This window comes from Rosa chinensis, chromosome 6, assembly GCF_002994745.2.
Source record: "Rosa chinensis cultivar Old Blush chromosome 6, RchiOBHm-V2, whole genome shotgun sequence".
Classification (NCBI taxonomy): Eukaryota; Viridiplantae; Streptophyta; class Magnoliopsida; order Rosales; family Rosaceae; genus Rosa; species Rosa chinensis.
Window position 1 is genome coordinate 24954810 of NC_037093.1, and position 23909 is coordinate 24978718.

General features: G+C 36.6%; 2 protein-coding genes across 5 annotated transcripts; one reads left to right on the top strand and one right to left on the bottom strand.

Moving 5' to 3' along the window:
* The first annotated feature begins 6141 nt into the window (after positions 1-6141).
* On the top strand, positions 6142-12515 carry LOC112171110 (protein FAR1-RELATED SEQUENCE 5-like). The gene is made up of 4 exons (XM_040508106.1): positions 6142-6202; positions 6347-6447; positions 7729-10446; positions 12133-12515. Exon 3 carries the CDS (start codon positions 7739-7741, stop codon positions 10430-10432), a length of 2694 nt encoding a protein of 897 aa, XP_040364040.1. The 5' UTR covers positions 6142-6202; positions 6347-6447; positions 7729-7738; the 3' UTR covers positions 10433-10446; positions 12133-12515.
* A 352-nt stretch (positions 12516-12867) lies between these two features.
* On the bottom strand, positions 12868-23573 carry LOC112168724. 4 transcript variants are annotated; one of them, XM_040507691.1, is made up of 11 exons: positions 23302-23573; positions 20701-21058; positions 20464-20625; positions 20192-20376; positions 19484-19568; positions 19327-19398; positions 19141-19251; positions 18917-19057; positions 18769-18819; positions 13384-13575; positions 12868-13293 (listed from the first exon to the last, which is right to left on the bottom strand). In XM_040507691.1, the coding sequence occupies exons 2-11, from the start codon at positions 21013-21015 to the stop codon at positions 13057-13059; spliced, it is 1551 nt and encodes a 516-aa protein (XP_040363625.1). In that variant the 5' UTR covers positions 21016-21058; positions 23302-23573; the 3' UTR covers positions 12868-13056. The 4 variants fall into 4 exon arrangements, with proteins under 4 accessions (XP_040363625.1, XP_040363623.1, XP_040363622.1 ...); XM_040507689.1 differs by having other exon boundaries at positions 20464-21022; positions 23302-23571; XM_040507688.1 differs by having other exon boundaries at positions 20464-21058; positions 23302-23571.
* Between the last annotated feature and the right edge of the window lie 336 nt (positions 23574-23909).

A 23909-nucleotide genomic window follows, 5' to 3' on the forward strand; every position in this document is an offset into this window, starting at 1 on the left:
CGTGATGCTGCGGGTATGTTTGTTATATGTTTGAATTTTATCATTCATATGACTGAGCTTAATGAAATAGCAATTACAAACATTAGATACATTATATAACAGAAAATGATATTGTTTTACAGGTTCTAAAAAAAGATATGCTATCCAAAAAAGTTTTTTATGTTCAAATTGCAAAAAATGGTTGGTCTTAGCAAAAATAGTCTATGTTTTCAGTTCAAACCAACTATTTTGCATTAATTCTCGCATATATCCTCAGTTTGTTCGATCATATCTGATGCATCTTTTGTGATAAGCAATAGCTCGTTTGTCATCTCATTTGCATGGCTGCCACAAAAAATTAGAAATAAGCCAAGTCCAATATCATAAGTAGAGTAATAGTGAATAAATGATAACATAGTTGATGCAATGTGTGATTTCTGAAGCTGCAGATAGCATATATATGATTTATAATCAGATCAAACAATAAAAATATAGATTTTATGTTAATTATGCATGCAAAGAACAAAATGACTTGGTTATATAATTAATCATGATTATTGTATTAACTTGATGCAATGTGCGTCAAGAACCTACTTTACTGTATTAGCTTCTAAATTGATATAGAAGCTAGATTGGATTCGGATTTGTACCAATAGATAAAGAAACACTGCTATTAAATTGTATCAACTCACAAATATGAAACTACTGATTCATTTCTCACATATATCAGAATGCAATATACATGTCATCATTCTATTGGAGTGAAGGATCAAATGTATATACAAATAACTGATTTGAAATGCCATATTGACATATAAGAATGAATGTGGTCAAAGATTTGATGAGCTCTGTCTACATTAAGAATTTGATGCAAGGTATTACGAAAATCAAACAGATAAAGTTGTATTATGAATTCAGTCCTTTGGCATATCATTTACCGCATTGTGTTTCTTTGCCATGGCAAACTGATAACTGCAATGCAAAAAAAACAAACTTAGAGAGAGATGCATGGGTGATCATACTTCAAATCTTAGCAGGAGGTACAAAAGTTTTTTTTTTCTTCTCAAAATAAAAAATCCAGTGAAAGATGCATCGCTGATCTTACTTAATAAAAGTGATGATTCCGCGTTTGCAAATTAATATATATGTCAAGCTTGTTTGCTGATTAAATCAAAGCAGATCATCCATGCAAACTTGAAGAGAGGTTTTGAGTCAGGAATAACGAATGTACTTTCCAAAGTGACCCAAAAAGGTGAATAAGAGAAAGTTGAGTAGGCCTTAGGATCAACTAAAGCAAGTCACACATGGTCATATTCTGGAAATACAGAAGTCCAGTTTAGGTGAGTGAGCTACACTAAGTCCAGAGGTTAAGCCAAAAGATTTGACAAATTCTAACATAGTAAACTACTTAACTAATTTAAGAAGCATTGAGAGCAACCAATATTGTAGTTCATATGTGCATATATGGTTATATACATATACATGCATTGAAGTACCAATACATGTACAAAGGTAACACGTGTGTGCTTATGTTTGAAGTTTCTGTTTCAAACTTACTATTTGGATGAAACATTCAAGAAACAAGGCGTACTGTTGGTCTCTTATTTGGTTAGTCCTCAATAAATTGAAGTGTCAACTTGACGTACCTGAGACACAATAATAGCTAATTAAGAGACTAAGCTTATTGGAAAGAAGAACAATCTATCCACAATTCAAGGAAGAGGATTCTATGCACCGTCCGTGCACTTGCACTGACGAATATTTTAATATTAAAAAATAATCTCAGCCATTCATTTATAGGCTCGGTTATTTATGTAATCTGAGTCATCCATGTAAACAAAGTTTTTGTTAACAGATGTTTTTTTTTTTTTTTGAAAGGGTTAACAGATGTTAACTTTGCTGAGATTGAATCAAAAAAAAAAAAAAGGTAAAGAAGGTAAAATTTATCAAAAGGGTTTAAAACCATGGAAAGTTTCAAGCCAAAACCAACAGAGAGGAGAGAGAGAGGGAGTAGAACAGTCGACCGGCGATCTCAAATATGTTTTGGGAATGGACGAATTGCTCTGTTTCTTGTTTCAATTTCAAAACCCCAACACTTCAAATTCACAGAGAGAGTGAATTATGGCAGGATTGCTATCATGGGCCGCAGACTTAGTCGGAGCCGGCGGCGGTCAAGGCGACGATGACAAGAATCCCAATCCAATCCCACTGATATTCAGATCGGAGCAGCTTTTAACTTGTCCCGTGGACCTTCAAGTTGAAGGAAGACGTCGAAGAAGAGAGGAACAATAAACAAACATGAATTCTGGGTTTTCTGGGTATTTCTGGGCGTGGTGGAATCTGATAATGAGAGAGCTGACACTTATATATAGAAAGGAAGCAATATTTCTCGCTAGCAGCAATTGGTACAGCGGTAGAGGCACATAATTATGCACTCTCTGATGCGGGTTCGAACCACCACAACGTCAGAGTGTTTTTTTTCATGTTTTCATTTTATTCTATATTTCTCGCGTTTTCACCTTCTTCTTTCTTCGTCTTATTATTATTATTTTTTCAAAATTACAATATTTTAAAAAGACCTCCAAATACATATATAAACAAACTACATTAAATAGTTTTTCAATTTTCTTAATTGTGTTTTGTGTTCATCTTTTTTTTTTTAATAACTACGATACTTAGACTTCGAATTACATAAATAAACAAACTATATTAATTACAAAAATATGAAGTAAAAATATTTTCATTGGACATTTTATTTAACTTTGAATATCATTTTCCCTTTGTAGGTTCGGGCTGCTTCCACCTTAAACTCTATGTTTGTTGTTTTTTTCCGTTAATAAAGAATTACTGAAATAAAATTTTATTGTTTCAATCATTAAAAAGAAAGAATTATATAACCGCATTACTTGCTCGACCTCTTCTTAACAAAAAAAAAAATTAAAAAAAAATCGTTCTTTAGAAATCTATGTTGCTTCAATAAAATTTTGGTTACGGGCATTTTAGTTTAATTAATATAATATAGTTGACAAATGTGGATCGACATCTAAGCAAATTTTTTTACCTTAGCCATTTTATCCCGTAGTGATCACATCCAACGGTCAAGTCGTGAATGCTGCTCTTGATGACTTGTGTGAAACTGTTAGAACTAGGAATATAGTTGTTACTTCCTAATTGTTTTCTTTGTCTTTGTTCTTTGGGCCTTTTGGCCCCCATATATCCAAAAAAAATTAGCAAATTTCTTTTCTGTTCACGTTGTTTATCTTGGAAGATATACGTTTGTATATAAGTAGTAAAAAAGTCTGACCACACTAGTAGGCATGTAGAGATTTCGTGCGATTTGAAACATCGATAATGACATAAAAGAGATTTGTCATTGTTTATATATTCAGCACATAGTAATATGCACCATGTGAAACAATTAGCCATGTTTGTCATCATTTAGGCCTTGATTGAGATAGTGAACCGTTGATTACGGTTATTTAACCAAAAAAAAAAACTTTTTCTTTCTAAAATATTAACAAAACATTGAGAAAACAATTTTCAAAAAAGTTTGCGACCACAAGTTTTAATGTCGAAGCTTCCACTATTATTGTACAAAATTTCAACCTAGGAGCTCATTTGAATTAAATTGCTTGTTAAAAATTCTAATGAATAAATACAAGGGTATAAATTAATGAATAGTAGGTTCGTTCTAAAAAAAAAAGAGTATAGTAGGTTGGATCGAGTCAAATAGAGAACGAACGTGGCTAAGATTTTTACCATATGCATGTAAAATCCCGATCAATCATCATATCCAACGGTCAATTTGACCAGTCTCTTTCTTGTTCACCATGTTCATTTTGAAAGGCATACATTTCTATTTAACCAATGAAGAAGTTAGACAATCCTACTAGAAATATCAATATTTAGTCGATATGAGAAATGAAAAATGAAAATCGGTGGATTCAACTTTGTCCGTGTATCCTCCATGCAGTAATATCACTACTATGCTTAGTGTGAAAAAGATTGGCCTTGTACATTGTCATTTCGGCCACGATCAAGGCGGTCAACTTTCATTCAAGTTATTATAAAAATATCATTTTTTTTCAAAAATGCTGATAACGGCTGTGTTATGACTCTGATTTTCAAGAGGTACACGACCACACTCTCATACGGATGAGCTCAATCAACCAGCGTAAAAATGTTCAGTCTAGCATCTGCTCTCTTTTAAACTAGTCTTCGAAAAATATAATGAATAAATATAAGTGTATAAATGTAGATTAAATTGGCCATATAGATAAAGATTGAAATGAATATGACAGTAGGTCAGAATTTTACCATGTTCATATAATATCCAAAGCTTGGATCCAATGGTCGGTTTGACCGTATTTATGATCAAAGACCGTTTTGATATTTAACAGTATACAATTATTTATAACCAATGAATAAGTCAGACAAAATAACCAATTATTTTTTATTTTTTTGATGACCTAGCCGTCTCTCTGCTAGGGTTGAGAAACCTCTCCTTTACAGCGGCGGCTTCTTCGACTTTCTTTATTGCTTGCCAATAGAGGCCATGGCCATTCTCTGGCTGATTCTTCTCTTCTTTGTTGCTTTTGGTGACGATGTTCTTGTGGTAGTTTCGAGTTTTGGTGGCGAGGGTGATGTCGATCTTGATGACTTTGCTTTGTGGGTCAACCGGCTGTCTCGATCGAGGCCGAGTGAAGATGGTGAGATCTGGTTTGGTGGTGATGAGGGATCTACCCTTGATCACCATCAAATCTGGTTTGATGGTCCCGTTGACACTGATGATGGATCTGGTCTTGATCCGTCGATTGATGGTAGTGGTAGCGTCCAAAGCGGCGGCCAACTTGATTATGTTGGAGGTGGTAAGGCTTGGTGGCAGGGCTATGTGCATCCAAATGAGGAATCTAGGCGAGCTGCTAGCTTCATCCTCTGCTCCAGTTTCTCGTTGTCTTCCGACGTTGGTAATGGAGTAGTGGGCTGCCTTTGCTTCAAGACGGTGGAGTATCAGGTCTTCGATGGTGGAGGTGGTACTTTGGCTGGAGGCGGCGATGGTTTATGTTCGGAATCTGATCCCTTTAGGGTGGCGATCCACGAGGGTGGCGGCGACAGCTTGGACGGCTGTGACGGAGTGCTTGGGGTTCCCTTAGCAATTTCGCCCTATTGGGCCAGCTAGGCCTGGGGCTGTTTGGAGGGTTTGTGGTATGGCTGGAATTGGGTGGGCTGGGTCCTACAACTTCCGGCTTGGACTCTGTCTGCTAGGGATTGGGGCTGGATTACCCTATTGCTAGGGGATTGGATGTTGTGGGTCTCTATGGCCCATAGTGCCGTTTAATTTTTGTTTAGGTCGCAAAAACCAGTGCCTTAGTTGGAACCATTTTATGTAAGTTTCGAGGTGTCTAGGTTTTTGTTAGAATAAAAGTGCGTGAATTTACCAAAAGGTAGGTGTACTAGGGGTTTCTGGGATTTTATTATGCTAGAATAGGGTTCATGAGGTTCTAAAGAACGATTCTTTCTGTCGACCCCATAGGGGTGTTTCGTTTCTGTACTGCTTGCTCAATATTAATGAAATGGCTGACCTATTACCATAAAAAAAGTTAATAGACACATCTTTATTTTGTGATTTTGCAAAAAATCTAAAATTATAAATAATAAATTCAACCTCATATATATATATATATATATATATATATATATATGAATATATATTAGTCATATAGTGTAGTGTGAAAAAAAGAAGAACAAGAGATTAACCTTATGAGATGTCAATTAAGACGATTATCTTCAAATTAAAATAACTATACAGAATATTCAGAACTTAGAATTAAGACGAAAATTTTCTACTCAAAAGCTTGTCATGAACATGATATGTATTTTTATATTTTATATATATATATATATATATATATATGTGTGTGTGTATTTTATGACCATGAGATGTCAGGTTTAGGGTCGTGCTGTTGGGGTTAGAGTATTAGGCGGGATTGAAAAAAAAAAAAGGCGGGATATTCAAATTTTTCATATACGGACAAGAAAGAGAATATATGCAACGACATCGTTTTGAGGGTGGTCGGAATATTTAACTCTACTCTTGCTGGGTTGTTTGTTGGTCCCGAAATATAGAAATAGAATTCGAGAAGTCCAAAAGTCCCACCGTCTTCACAGGAAAAGGAGCGAAGGAGGAGCTATCACCGGCACCCCTCCTCCTCAGTTCGAGCTGGTAGACTTCTTCTCCTATTTGCGAGAGTTTCACTTGCTCAGATTTGTTGTTTTTGGTGAATTTCATTCCCTTTATTTAATTGGTTTTGTTTGCCTCAAGCACTGAATTTTCACACTGTATGCATCTTATTGTTTGGGTTCACAGGTTCTTTGCATATTACTCAGAGGCTTGACAGAACAATTGAGATTTCAAACCGCTGAGCTTCTCTCTATTTTGCATCAATATCAGAAAGTTACTTTCTTTTGGTAAGAACATCTAGTTTTAGTTAAACTTCTGTTCTTAAATCCTTTCAAGGTTGTTGTGGATACACTTTTGATTATTACTTAGATTTGGTAACTCCATTAGGATGAATAGAACTGGAAAAGATCAAATTTCAAATACTGCACACCATGTGCTTGATGATATGCCTCAAAGACAACAACCAAGCTGAACCAGTGGGCTATTCTATTATTTTCGAAAAACCTATACTTCTTTTTTTAATCTCAGTTTTTGATACCTTAAAGTAGACTCTTCAATGATCATTCTGAACTCGGTTTCATGAAAAACGGAATTAAAATGAGATAATTATGCTATTTTGAAGTTTGTATACTGTTTCCTGATTTCTGCAGAAATCAGCATTTTATGTTACTTTGTATTCTTGTTTGACCATTCTTTAGAACTGCGAATGACATGAACTTTTGCGAAATAATAGATTTACATGTCTACGTCAAATCTGGAGAGTTGTGCTTCAAATCACTGAAAGAATAGTTGTTGGTGAATTTTACTTTCTTCTTACCAGTTTTTTGAAAAATTTGGGGGTACTCTTGCAGCAACCTTGTTACAAAACAATTGATTTGAAAAATTTTCACACTTTTGTCATTCCTTAAACTTTAGTACATTAAGTTAGACATTTAAAGCATGCTTTGAAACTTAATCTTTAGTTCAACAAGCTTGTCCTGATTGAAAAGTAACAGCAAACTGTTTAGCTTTGAATGTACGTATTCTGTGCAAATCTGTTTGAAAGGCTCATTTGGTTTTGGGAAGTTAAACTTAGAAATCTGTTTGAAAGGATCATTTGGTCTCTTATAAACATCTAGAACATCCATCTAATGAGTCACTCTTAGTACTCTTTTTTGAGCCATGTAAACAATATAACCATGTCACTTTAAACTCCTATTGTGTTCAGCTTTGTGTCCTTTTATTTTTTATTTCTGTGTTGTTAGTTAGTCGATCATTTTATCCTTTCTGTTGGACTGATATGTCTTGTTGCTTGGAAAGTGTCCTCAAAGCGTACATGTGATTCTCAGATTTTAGACCATTTAATTGTCAATTATTGTGATATTCTTCAACAGCAGGTTATATTTACTAAATTTGGATTTGAACTTATTTATTATTGTGATATTCTTCAACACCAGGTTATAACTATCTTTTCTTTTGTCATCAACTTCAATATAATTGCTAAGGTTAAAGTGTGGACATGGATATGTGGTTCTGTTGAATAGTTTGTTATTATTTAATTAGACACTAACACATGGTTTGCGTACCAGGTTTTAGTTGATGGAGAGTGGATTGCGATATTCTGAACATAAGTACTACGATTCTCTCATGGATCTGAACAGTGAGGAAGGATCTATCAATGGAAGTTCAGATGCAGATATGGAAAACACAGATTTTACAAAAGAGGAAGATATGCAGGATTTCACATTATTCAGGGGGAAGCCATATCAGGATTTGACATTAGATGATTTGAAGGAAGTTGAGTTTAATACGATTGAGGAGGTCGACAGATTCTACAATTACTATTCATTGGCAAAGGGGTTCAGTATGAGGAAGTATAAGCAGGACAAGAACCGTGCAGGTACACTGATCATTCGAAGGCAGCTTGTGTGTTCGAGGCAAGGACAGAGAAAACAGTCAGGCCCGAATAGTGGTAAGCAGGATAGTTGGAAGGACTCCTTTGTTAAGGATTGTCGACATAGATCAGATGGGAAGAAAGACATCATGGGCCAGCACCCTCATAAAAAACCAAGGACAAAGAATCGCCGAATAACCAGATGTAACTGTCCAGCAAGTTTAACAGTTAGGCTGTGCACCAAAAGAGGGGTCTACTATGCCTCAGAATTCTCCACTGAGCACAACCATGCATTGACTAGACCTGAGCACCGTCATTTTTTAAGATCGCAGCGGCATGTTAGTGACTACAACCTTGCTCAAGTTAATACATTGAGGAAGGTTTCAGTGAGAACTTGCCGTGCATATGAATTCCTCGTACACCAAGCCGGGGGCTATGAGTTTGTTGGATTTCAACCGAGGGACCTGTACAATAAAATGCAGGGTGAACGGAGAGAAATCATGATGGATGGGGATGCACAGTCTTCAATAACGTGGATGAATTTGAAAGCATTGCGGGACCCCCATTTTTATTGCATATTCAGTGTTGATGAAGAGGGGAGGCTTGCAAATATGTTTTGGCGAGATGGGCAGTCTTTAACCGATTACAATGCTTTTGGAGATGTTTTGATTTTCGATAGCACTTACAAGACCAACATATATGGAAGACCCTTGGCTGTATTTGTTGGGTGTAACAACCACAGAGCAACCGTTCTTTTTGGTTGTGCACTATTAGTTGATGAAACTGAGGAAACTTACCATTGGGCCATCACAGCATTTCTCACCTCTATGTACGGCAAAAAACCAGTTTCTGTAATCACTGATAGTGATGAAGCTATGCGTAATGCAGTGACTAATCTCATACCGGAGGCAAGACACCGTCTTTGTGCATGGCATATTGGGAGAAACGTGTGTCAGCATTTGAAAAACCCAAAAACCCAGACAGATTTCTTTCATTTGATATTTGCTGGTCTTACTGTTGAGCAATGGGAATCTGCATGGCAGTATTTTGTGGCGATGAATCGGCTTGAGAACAACACATGGGTGGCTGGTATGTACAACAAACGTCATAGATGGGGGGAAGCCTTTTTTCGAGACCATTTTTTTGCGGGAATTTGCAGCACCCAACGATGTGAGGGGATGCACAAAAATCTGAAAGGAGGTATTGGCCGTTGTATGAGGTTGTACGAGGTGTTACCTAGGATGGAAAAAACAGTTCAGCGGATCAGACAACAGGTTCTATATGATGATTATCGCTCGGAGAACTGTGAACCAGTGTATGTAAGTCACATGCGTGGTTTGCAAGAGGACATTGGGAGAAGATTCACCCATGACATCTTTCTCTTAATCAAGGATCAGATTCGATATGAGTCCAAGTTCATTCTTGACCCAAATAGACTTGTTGATCCACACACTCATTCCGTGTTGATATCATTGAGTCAATATGGAAAGCCTCAGCGGAGATGGACTGTGTTGTACCAGCCTGATGAGAACAATCCTTCTTTTGTTTGTTCTTGCAAACTATTCGAGTCTGATGGAATTCCTTGTTGTCACATTTTTGCTGTCATAAAAAATGAGCAGATTACAACATTACCAGAATCCTTGGTGAACAAGAGGTGGACTAAAGAGGCCATGGTTAGGAAGACCTTGTCAACTTTTAAGGAGGTTCCTGACAAATATGTGCAGATTGCACGGTATGGTGAATTGATGTCCCAATGTGCTAAATTCTGCCATCGTGCATCCTATAGCGATGAGGGCTATGATGAGATGAGGGAAGCTTTGAATCTTCTCACCATCCGCTCAGAAGAGTATAGTGCAGGAATCCTAGACAACCTGGAGGATGAGCACTTTGAGGGTCTGCATCCCAATGTCATCAAGGACCCAGTCGTGTGTAGGACAAAAGGATCAAAACACACTAATGCGGAATGCAGGGAACATTTTAGTTCCAATGATCAACCCAAAGTAGGTGGAAAATGCACAAAATGTCAACAACGGGGACACAACAAGCGAACTTGTGGGAGGGAAAACAAATTGGGTGCTTCTGATGCCAAGAGTCCCACACCAACTAAGGTTGTATCTGTTACATGTAGTGAAGGTTTAGAGGATGATGTTTATGATGATGGCACAAGTGACGTCAATTTTGATGAATTCAAAGACGGCGAATTCACTAAAAGACAGTCCTCGAATTTGATGCGTCACGTGGAAGAAGTTCGCCCATTCGAGTTTTTTGCTGGGTATGATATAAGTGAAAATGAAGGTTCTAATACAAACTGTACCAGAGTTCCCAATTTCTTTCAACATTTCAGGCCCTTCCCCAACGATGAGGGCTACGACGGTGCGTCACACAGTGATGACAATTAATATTTTGACTCCAGGTACCAGTTCAGTTCTAATAAGTAAATGTATGATAATTATTGCTGCAATTATCAAATTTTTTGATACGTAATTGTTATAGTTGCGGTGTTATGACTTTTGTATCAGCTCTGTTTAAACTTGTTCACTAGAGTGGTAGTTTCATTTCAGGTGGTGTGTTGGGTAGCTAGGGTATTTTTGCGTTTTGGTTTGCACTGTATCTATCGTCTTTGTCTGTTTTGCTATAATGCCTTTCTTTTGATGGTTGAGTTAATTTTTTTAGTCTTATTGATTTCTGAATTTAAAATAGAACTCCGGAATTGCTTTTGGTTGCCTTAGTAAATTGATGTATGTTTCTTTACACTTATTGTTTGTGTTTACAGTTCAAATTTGATTTGATATATGTTTCTTTACACTTGTTGTTTGTGTTTACACTAGTTTTTTTTTTTTTGTCTGCGGTAGTTAGTCTACAGATTGTAAACATTGCGTAGCTTTAGCAATTGGCAAATTCCATCAATTACCTGCATCAACGTTGTTTTCTTTTTTATATTACTTTGAGTTTTTAAAAGGCATTGACGTTTGGTTATTCTAAATGAGTATGAAAAGAAAGTTTTTCTAGTCTCAAGTAGCTTTCTTCATTGAAAAAACCGTTAGTTATTCTATCTGTGATTACTTGAGTTTATATGTGATATCTGGAATTGTGCTTTTTATTGATTTAGTACTGTTTCCATCGTTGTTTCTGGAATTAGTCTTGTGAATGTGAGGTTTCCTATCAATATCAATGCTTTATGAGATTATGATTTGGGTGGATAGTTTGATTCCTTCTTCTTCTTTTTTTTTTTCCATCTCTAAGTTTCACATATGTTTATTTGTAGCTAGTAAGAGCAAGCATTTGCTCATTGAACCTGCTTCATTTCTCCAGGCACCTATTCTTGAGATGTTTAGGTTTCTGCTAAATCACATCCATTTTGCAAATGGCAACTTTAGGTGAGCACCAGAGGATAAAAGAAACGTACTTTTCTTTTTAAGCCAGAGCGATTGAATGAACACTCTCTATTTGTTTAAAAGAATTATTTTGGTTCTGCTGGATTCAGTGCTACATGCACTTGAAGGCTTCATGTTTTCAGCTTGGACCCCAAAAATAAGTCTGTTTACTTGCAAAACAGTTTTGAAATTCGTAGATTATAACATTAACATTAAATTGTGTATGAGGTTCGCAATAAGAAACTTTGATGTTTGTTTTTGATCGAAAGCAAATTCATGTTTAAAATGTGTGGTTTACATTCATTCAAGTATTCAACGAAAATTCATTTTTATCAACTATTTCATTATGTGTTGCTGTCATTGAATAGGAAAAATTATGTAATTGTGTTCTTGAAAATTTTCAAGATGTAGTATAAGCCTCTTATTCCTCTTGTTTAAAATTAGCTTTTGATGCTCTTATTGCTTCACTTTATTGCTGCAGCTGAGGCTCACTACTTTCAATTGTTTTCATTCTCTATCTACATTTAGTTGTATCAATTTTCTGAATTCAAGTGTCATCCATATTATCTCTTCATTGGTGTTTGAAATAACTGGCCATATAAATATGAAAATATGGTTTTCTGTTAAATTACATTTTTCTCTTTTTGTGGTCCGATATTTTGAGCAAGTGTGGTGTGAAATTTTGGGACGATTTTTCTCATATGACAGATTATACTTTTCTGCAGGTTGCTTTCCAAAGTACAGGAAATGGTTCGGTCAGGATTGACAAAGTGTTTAGGGATGAGTCTTTGAAAAATCTATAATTGTCAGTTGTTTTGGTGGACATGAAGGAAAATGTTCCAGTAAATGAACAGTATGGATGTGTAGTTCTAGGATACTTTATGTTCAGGACAATGGGTTTTATGGAAATAACAATGACCTTTCGAGTTCAGACTGCTGTTGTTTTTGTATGTTACCTCATGGAGGATTCATTTCAAAACTTCCCACTAATGTTACCTTATGGATAGTAGGTTTAATGTGTTTCCATTCAATACTATTGCTCTTGTGTTTATGATTTATGGTTGTCATATTTTCAGTTCTATATCTATTTAATAGAAAATTTGTTGAACAATAATATGGCAACAGTAGAAACTAGGGAGTAAGGAATAATAAAGCTCTGCAATCAATGAGATACTATGTTGTGTTATTTCTGGTTCTCTGTTTCAATAAAGCTTGTTTCTTTTTTTCTGGTTTTTTTTTTTCCTTTTTTTTTTTCATCAAATCATCACTTCAAAATTGTGCACTATTAGGATAGTAGTTTGCGCTTTCTGATAGTTTGGAGAAGAATGAGGTTATTTCAATTCAAGCAGCTAAGAAAATCCAGGGTGAAGAAGTTCCAAAGTTAGAAAATGCAATACATTCAATTCAGCGTACAGATCAAGTAACTTCCCTCCTATATTGAAACATGCAACCTCCATAATTTGAATATAAGACAGTTTGATAATCCACATTTCACATATAATCAGCCCCCTTACATAGACTAGGCCAAATTTGACCGACGATATGACTAGTTTTAGGCACTAACATCTCCGTGTTAGATTGGTGTCTTGACAAAAATATAATTCCGTGAATTCACAAAATACATGTCGGCAGTGGGCAACACTAACTGATCATTTCATTCGGACTGTCGGAGTGACCATTTTCTCTTGATTAGGCTTGGTACCACTGGGGTTGGAATCCTCAGAGACATCTATGACTGCAGATCCTATATGCCCTGGCTTTCCTTGCACAGTTCCCCTCCAAAGAGCCAATGCATGGTCCACCTTTACATGCAAATCAGGTACATCATTTCTTTGATGAAGAAGACACTCCAACACCAAACTTGCACGCTCACCATCAGAATCATACTGCAAAATATTTTTGGTACATGAGCATGCTAAAAAATGCATAACATGAATTTGCACACAAAGTTCATTTGTGTTAAGTAATTCCATTACCTTGGCAGCCCAATCAGTACCATAATGCTGCATATTTCTTATCACAAACACTCCGCAGTCTGTAGTATTTCGTTGGATTGGACCAAATGAAGACATATCAAAAGGGAGAGTACCTAATGATACATGTGGATTTAAATCCTCCGCTATGTCTCTCACAAATACACGGTCCAACATGTTCATCTGCATGCAAACATTGATAATTAAGTTTTCATCTAAGTTGAGACATCACATAAAGGGTGATAAAGCCAATTTGCGAGAGAAATGGCTAACATACCGCCAGACGTGCAGCTTGTATCCTTGACATTGTCTTTCCATTAGCTGGATAGCTATCCAGGATCTCTGCATGTCTATCACGCACATGTACTACCAACAAATACCAGTGTCCATGTCTCTTATTTGTCCCTTCTTCATGCATAGGTATGAAAATCTGTTTGAGCAGTACCATGTTATTGTCAGCGGCCATAACCCAAATTTCTGTTTCAGTTATTAGATAAATTCTATAATTGAAAACTAATTTTATACAAACAAAATTCCAATACCCTTCTACAGGCAGATAGCCGCCCATCAAATCTCTTCAATGCACAGACAGACCTGATGCGTTCAACATGTTCAGTCACAGACATTTTGACATCCTTCTTAATCAAGTTGCTCTACAATGAAAATTGAAGTTAGCGTTTTTACGTCCACACAAATCACTTATAATCATATTATACTAATATTACAGAGCGAAATAGGTAGAAAATTTTCGTTACTGACCGCAAAAAAAGTGGGAAGATACCAATCCTCCTTTCCTGGTTCATTCATGTACATGGCAAAAATATTTATCACCTGCAATACATGAGTAGATGTTACTACAAGAGAGTTGAAATCATCAAAGCTTCTTACTTCATTAACGACATTATCCATATGTATTCATTCAGCAAAAAGAATATCCATGAACTTTAGGTGCTTCTTATATACCAAATCTCATTGTTGTATAACAAAAGCAGCAATTATTTATCTACAATAAGTTAAACTAGTTATAGTAAATCCCAGGTACACATATTGTGTTACTATTACTTACCATATTGCAAACTAGTTGCCTTGGACCGAGAGATTGTAGGTCAGTTCTTGTAAGGTTCATTCCTCCAATATTCGCCACAACCACACTGAAAAAAAAATGCAAAACATAGTGAAAAGTACTACAAAAAAATTTGTTTATCATTGATTGAATACTCGAGAAGTAATAGGATCCTTCTATCCATATATTCCAAAGTTCCAAACCTTCTTCAAGCAGTGACGTTTTCCTATTATTCATATGAGTATTTGTGCATGCCAATTAAAGATCAAACCATGAAATGCTTCCTTAGTAATAAGCACCATATTACGATGCTTTAGTTATCCCTAAACTTGTTATAGCATTTATTTGGTTGAAGTGAGTTACCTTGAGAACGGATCTGTTGGTGGAGTAGGCCAAAATATAAAACTCAGTAGTTCAACTTCAAATTTGGGCCTACTCTTGTGGACAGAGAATGGGCCTGCATGAATGGTTTCACTCTTTTTGTGCTTGCTGAACTTTCCACGGCATTTATCCACCTTGTTTGAGCCTTTACGTGTGCGAGTTTTGAATAGAGCACGCACAATATGTATTGGCGCCGGAGTTGATCTTTTCTGCTTCTTCTCCTTTCTACTCATACGTGCAACCATAGGTGGTCCTCCAGGGCTAACCGAACAATCAGACACCGCACAATCCTGGTCTATTAGATTTTTCTCCTTCTCGGCCTGCACATTTAGCATGGAATTAACTGAGAAAGTGTCTATCCTAAGTAATTTGCGATTTCATATTTTTGGTAGATGCTTGTAAGGTCTGCTCTATTGTCCTACGTGATTGGTGTTTATTCTTTATATGTACGTACTTGTAAAAGAATCTAGTATACCACAAACCTGATGGTAGGCTGCAACACCCGGGTTAGCATTATTGGAGTGAGGAAACTTCAATGATGATGTGTCATCTGAAATGACATAAACAGATTGCAATTTCTTCCCACTATTGCTTTGTGCGTTATTACTCTTCAACTCAGTGTTTCCCCTTTCTGTCCATGTCGTGTGCAAAGGTCGCCTTTCATTTGTTTCAGGGTTGTACTGTTTAACAACCTCTTTTACAATGGTAGGTACCAGGTCCTTCAAGGACTGTTGTATCCCCTCAATCTGCATTGACATACCTTCTTGCACTCTCACTATCTGACTTACGTTGTCCTTCAAAACATCTACATCTTCCTTAACACAATCCATGTCTGAGCAAACTGCTTTCATCTTATCATAAGCACTTGCATTAGTAGATTTCCACTCTTGATCTTCCTGAGGCACTTTAAAATTGCACCAAGAATCCTTACGTTCAACCTCCCAAACCCTCTTGTTGTCCGTACTAACACCTCCTTGCTGCCCAATCCACTCAACCAACTCAGAAGCCATATCAACTTCCCACCATATAAGTGGAGTTATGCTCTTGTCAACCAAACCCAAACTTGTACCAACAACATCAAAGTAGAATAGTTGGAGAAACAAAAAACACACACTTATTCTCCCATTATCTCCTGGCTTCATGCTAAGCACGGCATCTTGTAGTTTACTGCAGCAATATGTGGCCCAATTAAGTCCCCTAATTGACTCGGCCTTCATGAGCGGCACTAGCAACATGTGGTCAACAATGTTTCCCTCGGTTGGACACAGCAGCCCCGACATTGCATACATGACAAACGCGACTTTGAAAATACCATCTACTTCCCTCCTATTCAACACAATGTCCTTCAATGAGTTCATAGTAATGTTCCCATCATTTCCGTCTAACTCTTTCTTGAGCACGGCAATCACTGATTCGTTAACTCCTCCACTAAAATCTACATCAACTCCTCCATCTTTGACTCCCATGATGCGCTCAAAATCTGATGCCGTAATACAGAAAGTCCTGCCATGTATAACAACTGTTTGATTCAAGGGTTCAAGGTTGTTTAGCATCATGTGGCATACATCTTCATACAAGTTGGGGCAGCCTATTGTTTGAAGTGGACCGAAGCCCATATCCCTTATAGCAGAAATTTTCTCCAATGGCAGACTCACAATTGTTTTGGAGAAGTCAGCAGGTGCATCAAACCATATCCCCCTTTCATTTGATATATGGCCCTTCATATTTTCCAGTACACCTAGATGGCCACCAGCCCTTGCACTCATTGGCGTCTTTTTCTTCTGCATTCCATAAATATAAAAGGTCAATGAATGGTAGATAATAGTATTGGTATTCTACATCTGGTATTCTATACCTTATCGTCTAAAATTTTGATAAATTCATGTCAAGGACAACTAACCCAATTATGACTTCATGAGATGAATAGAACTTGAATAAAGAAAGAATGCACATATATCAACCGAGACTCATATATAAACCCAGACATGTAGCATTGAGCAAATTCCACATACAAAAGAAAAAAAACGTCGATATAGATCAGATTTTCATACCAAGATAAAAGAAAGTTGGAATCTGGATGTCAAACGTTAAGTCATCTCTACAGTTCCAACTTATAGGAGAAGGCTTAATCAAATTCAGATGTATAAAAGGCTGAAGTGCTAAACGACCCAATTCAAATTCCAATATGCCATCTCCATGATAGACCCTGGGAAACTGGAAGAGGCAGCAAACGCTTCGTTTGCCCAACTCAAAAACCCAGACGCCATCTCCTATCAGTTCTCTCCTTTTTCTTTCTTTTTCTCTCGCGTGCTCAACATTAATTGCAGCAAGTGGGTTGCATTACTTGCATGGCTTCCATTACTTGCATGGCTTGCATCTGTGTGAAAAAGTAACAATATTTAATTTTGTATTTTTCTTATTTCAAAAAAAAAAAAAACTCTGTAATTTTCTTTACCTGGTGACTCAAAAGGAAAAGTAACAGTTTTACTATCAAACTGATTGACAGTAATTATATTTTTTTAACAGCCAACCACAATGACCATTTGATTCCATATATCTATCCAACACGCGTCCCAGAAAACTTGTTAATTAACATTTGTTTAATTTAAGAAACAGCCTCACAACAGGCTTCAAAAAGAACTCATGCTGACTATTACAAATGCCTAAACACTTATCATAAACTAGAAGTTTAGAACAATACTACAGACCATACGAAGACTAGAAGAAATCTGGAAATTTAAGAAGATGAGGTGCAAGCCATTTCCCTAATATCCATGTCCATGTCCTTCCAAGTCTCGCTCTCCATCGAACTCAAGCTCCTTTCAGAAGATGAGGTGCAAGCCATTTCCCTACTATATCAAACATAATAATCAATTTATAAATACTCCACGGTTTCATACAATCATAATCATTTTTTACATAACCACAGTTTCACTAGTGTAGTATTGTATAAATGGTTAGATATGGAAGACAATGAAAACTAAGCATTCTGCATCCGCAGATTTTTGTTTCTTTGATTCGTTAATCATTAACAAAACATTATCCCCATTATCCCAAGTGCAGGACCTACTCGACTACTCCACCACAAGATAGAAGCTAATATGAATATTTGATATTACTCATATTAGTGTACATTTATAGTATTACAGCCTAAACCTCAATTGGTATCTTTGAGAAAAGTTACCACACTAATATTATGCTTCAATTATTTAAACCTTCGAATCGAATGAAAACGATATTCAAACAATCATGAATTGAAACTATAACATTTCATTCAATTTGAATCAGATAATCAACAGAAACGGGGAATAATAGTCAGCAGTTCTGTTTGGCATAACATTAGCGTCAACTGCTCCATATCCATTAAGCACATAGATTATACTATTTGGCATAACATTAGTCCCGACAGAGTAATATTTTCAGTTAATGGTTGGAACTGAAGTACCTAGTGATTCAAGCATCGCATGCAGACCTTCTCTTGCGGTGGCTCCGACACTTTCTTCCAGTGGGGGACATGCCATTGTTGTTTGACATAAGTTTGTCACAGCCAATTGTAGGATCATTTGACGAGGAAAGGGGCTTGGTAGATGTAGACAAACCTTGCCCACTATCCTTGCGCCTTTTTAGACCAATGGCTGCTGCACTTACCGATTTAAGTAGTTCATTCTTTGGATGATTGACAATCTCAAGCGCAAGGATAGTCCGCTGATCACAAGAATTAAACTGATCACATGGGCAACTTTAAGATGAGTAAGGCAGAATAACCATACTGCTTATAAATTGGTGATGAATGTATTTATATGAAAGAGACGTACCCCTTCAAACCATTTTTCACCATAACACTGCATGTGTCTTATGATGTAGATGCCACTGTCATAGTTATTGTCATTAGTTGGATTATTCTGGGCAATTTTCACACGAAATGAAGGAAAGTGGTAGTAAACATCATCGGACTTTGTCATTTCATTTTCAAAAATTGTCTGCAGTAGCAACATCTGCACTTGTAACAAACATACTTTTTGTAATAACTGTCTGAATCATATAAAGAACAAACAGAAAATAAAGGGGACAGATTTTCAATGAATGGCATACCGCAACTCTTGCCTTCTCAAATCTTCGAGCTGATGATACAATATCTGGTAGGCTGTCCCACATCTCGGCAGATTTTCTATCGAGTTTCATAACCAACATAAACCAGTGATCCTCGATTTCATCGTGAAGGGGAATGAATATCTGCACATGCAGCTGGGATCATAGATATACAGTGCAGAAACTAAACCAAAAAAAAGACATCTAGAATAGCTTTGTTAGCTTGCCTTAGAGCACCGCTTCAAGCAGCGATGAAACCTCTGTAGCCCACAAAGGTGTATGGTTGACGCCACCAATGCATGTGAATTCGATGAAACATGATTTGAGTAGGCTTGTTCCTATTCAAAATACACAGAAGTCATTAATAGTTGATTTGTATCATGGTATGTCGAAAAGTAAGTGTTTCAATATACCCCAAAACAGGTGGGGAAGAACCATGACTTTGAGTCCTCCTCATACAGGTACGCAGCCGATATGTCTATGACCTGAAAAATTTAAAATCACATGAGTTTACCATATGAATGCTACCGAGAGCACAGCCTAATTGTTACAACAGCATCAATGAAATACCTTGCGCAAAAGTGGAAATGTTGGTCTAAGACATTGCAATTCACCATAAGACACACCAATATCTCCATATCGGGCTACTTCTTCCCTGCATACAAAAATATAGACCAAATCACTATACCTCACACGCAACTTTATATAACATTTGCCATCCACGTCTTACATGCATCTTTTCAATCAAAGTGAAAACCTTGTTCAAAGAGAAATCTATAACAAGTTTGGATTTCAAAATAAGGTTACTTTCCTTTCCATCCATTGTCATTTTGACTCCTATTCCATAAATCGACCAATATAATATCAGGACTTCAAGCACATGTTCGTGACAAAGCTAGCAACTCCAATAAGTGGCTCAGATAACTTTCCTTGCATATATTATCTGTAGGCTGATCACACTTTATTCTAGCACATGATTCCGCTTGAGGCAGCAGTCACTTATTTGGACACGTTACTTTCTCAAGATTAAATATACATGTAAGATGAAACAATAATATGCAGATCTAATCTAAGTCAATGTCAGGACAAAAATACATGTACTTTAAGTAGAGGCAATAGCCAATTTCCATTTCTCCTAAAAAAATAAAAAATAGTATTTCAAAAGAAAAAGAAATAGAGTTGGAAATTGGAGGTTTTTGGGTAAATACATGTTTATTAACAGAATTTTTTGTTGTTGTTTTGTTTAATTTTACTTGTTATAGTTAACATTTACATTACCTGGGATCATCTACTCCGTTGTCTCCCTTGTCAAATAGGAATTTCAATATCTTTGAGTCCTTCTTTGAAAGATTTCTCATTGACGGAAATCTGTCGTTTTTGTTTTTAACCTTCGAGTCGTTGAACCCCATCAAAGTTTTATTGTCGGCCAATTCTGTCACCTTCTCATCTGCCATATGATCAACCTGTGCAGATACAATCAAATGATAACACAAGGTTACTACTTCAAAATTGTTCTGCCAAACAATTAAAATTTGCCTCCTATTAGTTACCTTCTCGTGTGGAGCTTTGTCAGAAATTTTCATCTGCAGAAGGCCATCAGTAGCTATTGGGGTGCATGGACATAACTTTCTCGGTTCTTTCTCCTTAGTGATGTCTGTCCACGAATTATGGCCATCTATGTCCTCCTTGGATTCTAGTACCTTTTCCCCTACCTGAGGCACAGTGTTCGAACTTGTTGTCTTCAGAACTTTAATAACATCGGCAACAATAGATTCCATAGCACCAACCTTCATATCAGATAAGGACTGTTCAATTTCGCAGATTTTCTTTCTCATAGTCTCCATGTTGGGCTCCAAACACCGCAAAATTGAACAAAGCTTCCTAATATCATATTTCACACAAGCTACTTCAGACTTCACCAGCGAAATACCTTCAATCAGTGTACAGTGCAATCCGATCCTACCATCAACCCATTTAGCAGTCTCTACTTTATTGGTATAATACCGTTCTGTCAGATTAGTTGATCTATTCGGGCTTTGTGTGAATTTGCTTCTCTTCTTACAGTTGCCATCATTGTCCATAAAACCCTTGCTCCACCCCATCGGCAAACTGCCCAAATGTCTGTAAATCAGTTCCTCTAAACACCTACGCATGTATCATTATGTGTTAACAAAGCACAATACCGTGCCAAAAACATCGATGACGGTCGGTAAATCCACAAGAAAAAAAATTAAATGATGCACTATGAACAAATTTCATCCACCTTTTTTTATTATTATAACAAAAAAAAAAAATTGTTTCAACAATTGAATGATGTACTAAACATTCGTATTGTTTGAATATATTATGGGTGTTGCCGAACTAGACTCTACTCATCTACCTAGACTCTTGCTTAATAAATACAATTGGCAGCCAACAAGTCATTCCACTAAAGGCAAACTTCAAAGTAAAAACTGTATATATAACAACCAATTTCAGCAGCAACTACTCTAATCAACACATCAAGTATACAAAAAACACAAAAGAGAAAAGTTGCAAGCATCAAAGGACTACTCTAATCAACCCATGCAAGCATCAAAGGACTGCCAATGTACCCTAGCTAGTAAAACTTGCTCAGAATTTATGTTTCTGCCAAATGTGTTTTATTATGACTCTGGCACTTAAAAGCCGTCTTGCCAAGGCAACTCCAGCATTAACAGAGACTCTTTTTTTTTTTTTTTTGAGAATAATACATTAACAGAGAACTTACCAAACTAGCAAACACAAAATTACAAAGTATTTCAAAGGGAAATAGTTATAGTTTAGGCACACCAAAGCTTACTCCAGAAATCAAGCCATGTATAATTTCATTACCTTGGGACCAAATCATGCAAAATACGATTAATCTACATGAGAGGATGGCCATGAAAAACTGAACAAGGAAAAAAAAGAGAGCTTGTTGGTTTTTTCTGTTGTGAGATAATGACCCAGCACCAGCAACCATCACAAAAAGAAAATTCTTGCCCAGTTTTATTAGCACAAATTAGGGCAGCATTTAGACCAATATATATATATATATATATATATATATATATATATATATATATAAACAGAAGACTTGTTCATGGATTTTTGAATAAGTTGAATCAACACGCACACATGTAAATATATATATATATATATATATATATATATATATATATAAACAGAAGACTTGTTCATGGATTTTTGAATAAGTTGAATCAACACGCACACATGTAAAAATCTAACATGGGAAATAAACATCAGAAATCAGAAGCATTGAAATAGATAGAAAGAGACAGACTCCGAGAAATACGCTAACAAAAAATTCAGAAGATTGAGGCAATGAGGCGTCCTCCTACAATCTCTTGGACTCAGGACCACGCCATATTAGACCTATCTACAAGAGAGAATACCAAGCTTCACTCCAAGAATCCAAGAGTGAATTATCATATTATAATTCAAACCGTTGACATGCAATCCTAATACATTTTATTTTTAGGGAGTTATCAACTTCAAATACAAATGATGACCACAGCAAGAAACAAGGGCCAAAGAAATATTACAAAAGGGTTTCATAGTTTAGAAATAAAAGTGCTCTGTGTTCTGAAATATATGCATTCACTCAATCACAATCCAAAAACTCTAGACTCTGAACCCCATAAGATAAAGCATGTGACCAGAGGACCAAGCACAAGCACATACAGATTATGTGACAAGAACCTTCATTCACACAAGAGATGGCGAAATCACTCAAAATATGCACACCTTAGTAATGCAATAGACAATCATTACAAGTGAAACTTGTTGATTTGCACCTTCAGTAAGGTGGAAACTCTCAATGTAATTTGGGCTGAGATTAAACAATACAAGAAAATGATAGAATTGATGAAGATGCTACGCTCATCAATATCAGTTTATGTTTTGCTATCAGTCTGACAAAATGGTGGAGATACTGACTGGAAGGATCAGACTTGAGTGATGCAGGCCTGGCCGCACCGGTTGTCTCACAATATGCAGACCATTCTAATGGGTCAAAGAACCTATTTTTAAGGGTATAAGTTGAGCGCTAAAGAGGAAACTTTATATGATGAAAGGGAAACTATAAGAATCTAATATGTTTGACAGCATAACCTTCCTTTCAGCATGTCGTGAGGGTACAAAATTCTTGCCCAGTTTTATTCGTGGGCGGCAAAGGATGTTGTTTCATTTCAACCAATTTATTTATATATTAGAGAAAAGATCAATCTGAAATAGAGAGAAAGAGAGACGCTCCAAGAAATACGCTACCAAAAAATTCAGAAGATTGATGCATCCTCCCACAATCTCTCCGCCCTTAAGGAATACAAACACAAACATATAACTTCTTTTGGCTAAGCAATCGTTACCTCAAGCTGCTCCGATGAATTGGCGACCAAATCCACTCGCTTAATCACCTTCGCAAGGCTCTCGTGGATACAATTCAAATTCTAATTACAAACAGAATTGAACTTGGGCTGCAGGAACCAGAATGAACCAGCTATAATCGATCAATGGTGCCGACGATTCAAATAAAGGTTGCCACTCAATATCGTCTTCAAATCGATTTTTTTGTCCGCCTTACTGCCACTCAGATTTCAGAGAACAGAAGTCGGCTGCAACTCAAAACCACCTTCGAGGTTCAAGCCTCTTCGTTTACTCCCACGTGCATCGCGTGTGGTTATGTGGTAAAATTTTCTTTTTACTGCCTTTCACATTTTTTTGGACAAAGTTCATTTGCTGATCGAAACATTGACTAACCTTGTTGTCTAACGGAAGAAACCTAGTTTAACAGACACGTGACTAGCATGCTGTCAGTGCCCATGCACTGACAGTGCATCGAATCCACTCCCACAATTCAAATATAAAATTCTTCTTAGATTGTAAGAGAAAGAGAAGAGAAATTCACCTCCATCCCACGATACGTCATCGGGCCTGCAATTCAACTGTACGTCATCGGGCCTGCAATTCAACTCAT

Excerpts from the sequence above, each read along its gene's own strand:
- LOC112171110 (XM_040508106.1), top strand. The coding sequence starts at position 7,739 with ATGGAGAGTGGATTGCGATATTCTGAACATAAGTACTACGATTCTCTC.
- LOC112168724 (XM_040507689.1), bottom strand. The coding sequence starts at position 21,015 with ATGGGGTGGAGCAAGGGTTTTATGGACAATGATGGCAACTGTAAGAAG. Across the intron at positions 19,058-19,140 it reads GCTTGAAGCGGTGCTCTAAG|ATATTCATTCCCCTTCACGA; the intron begins GCAAGCTAACAA and ends CTGCATGTGCAG. Across the intron at positions 13,294-13,383 it reads GTACTGATTGGGCTGCCAAG|TATGATTCTGATGGTGAGCG; the intron begins GTAATGGAATTA and ends AATATTTTGCAG.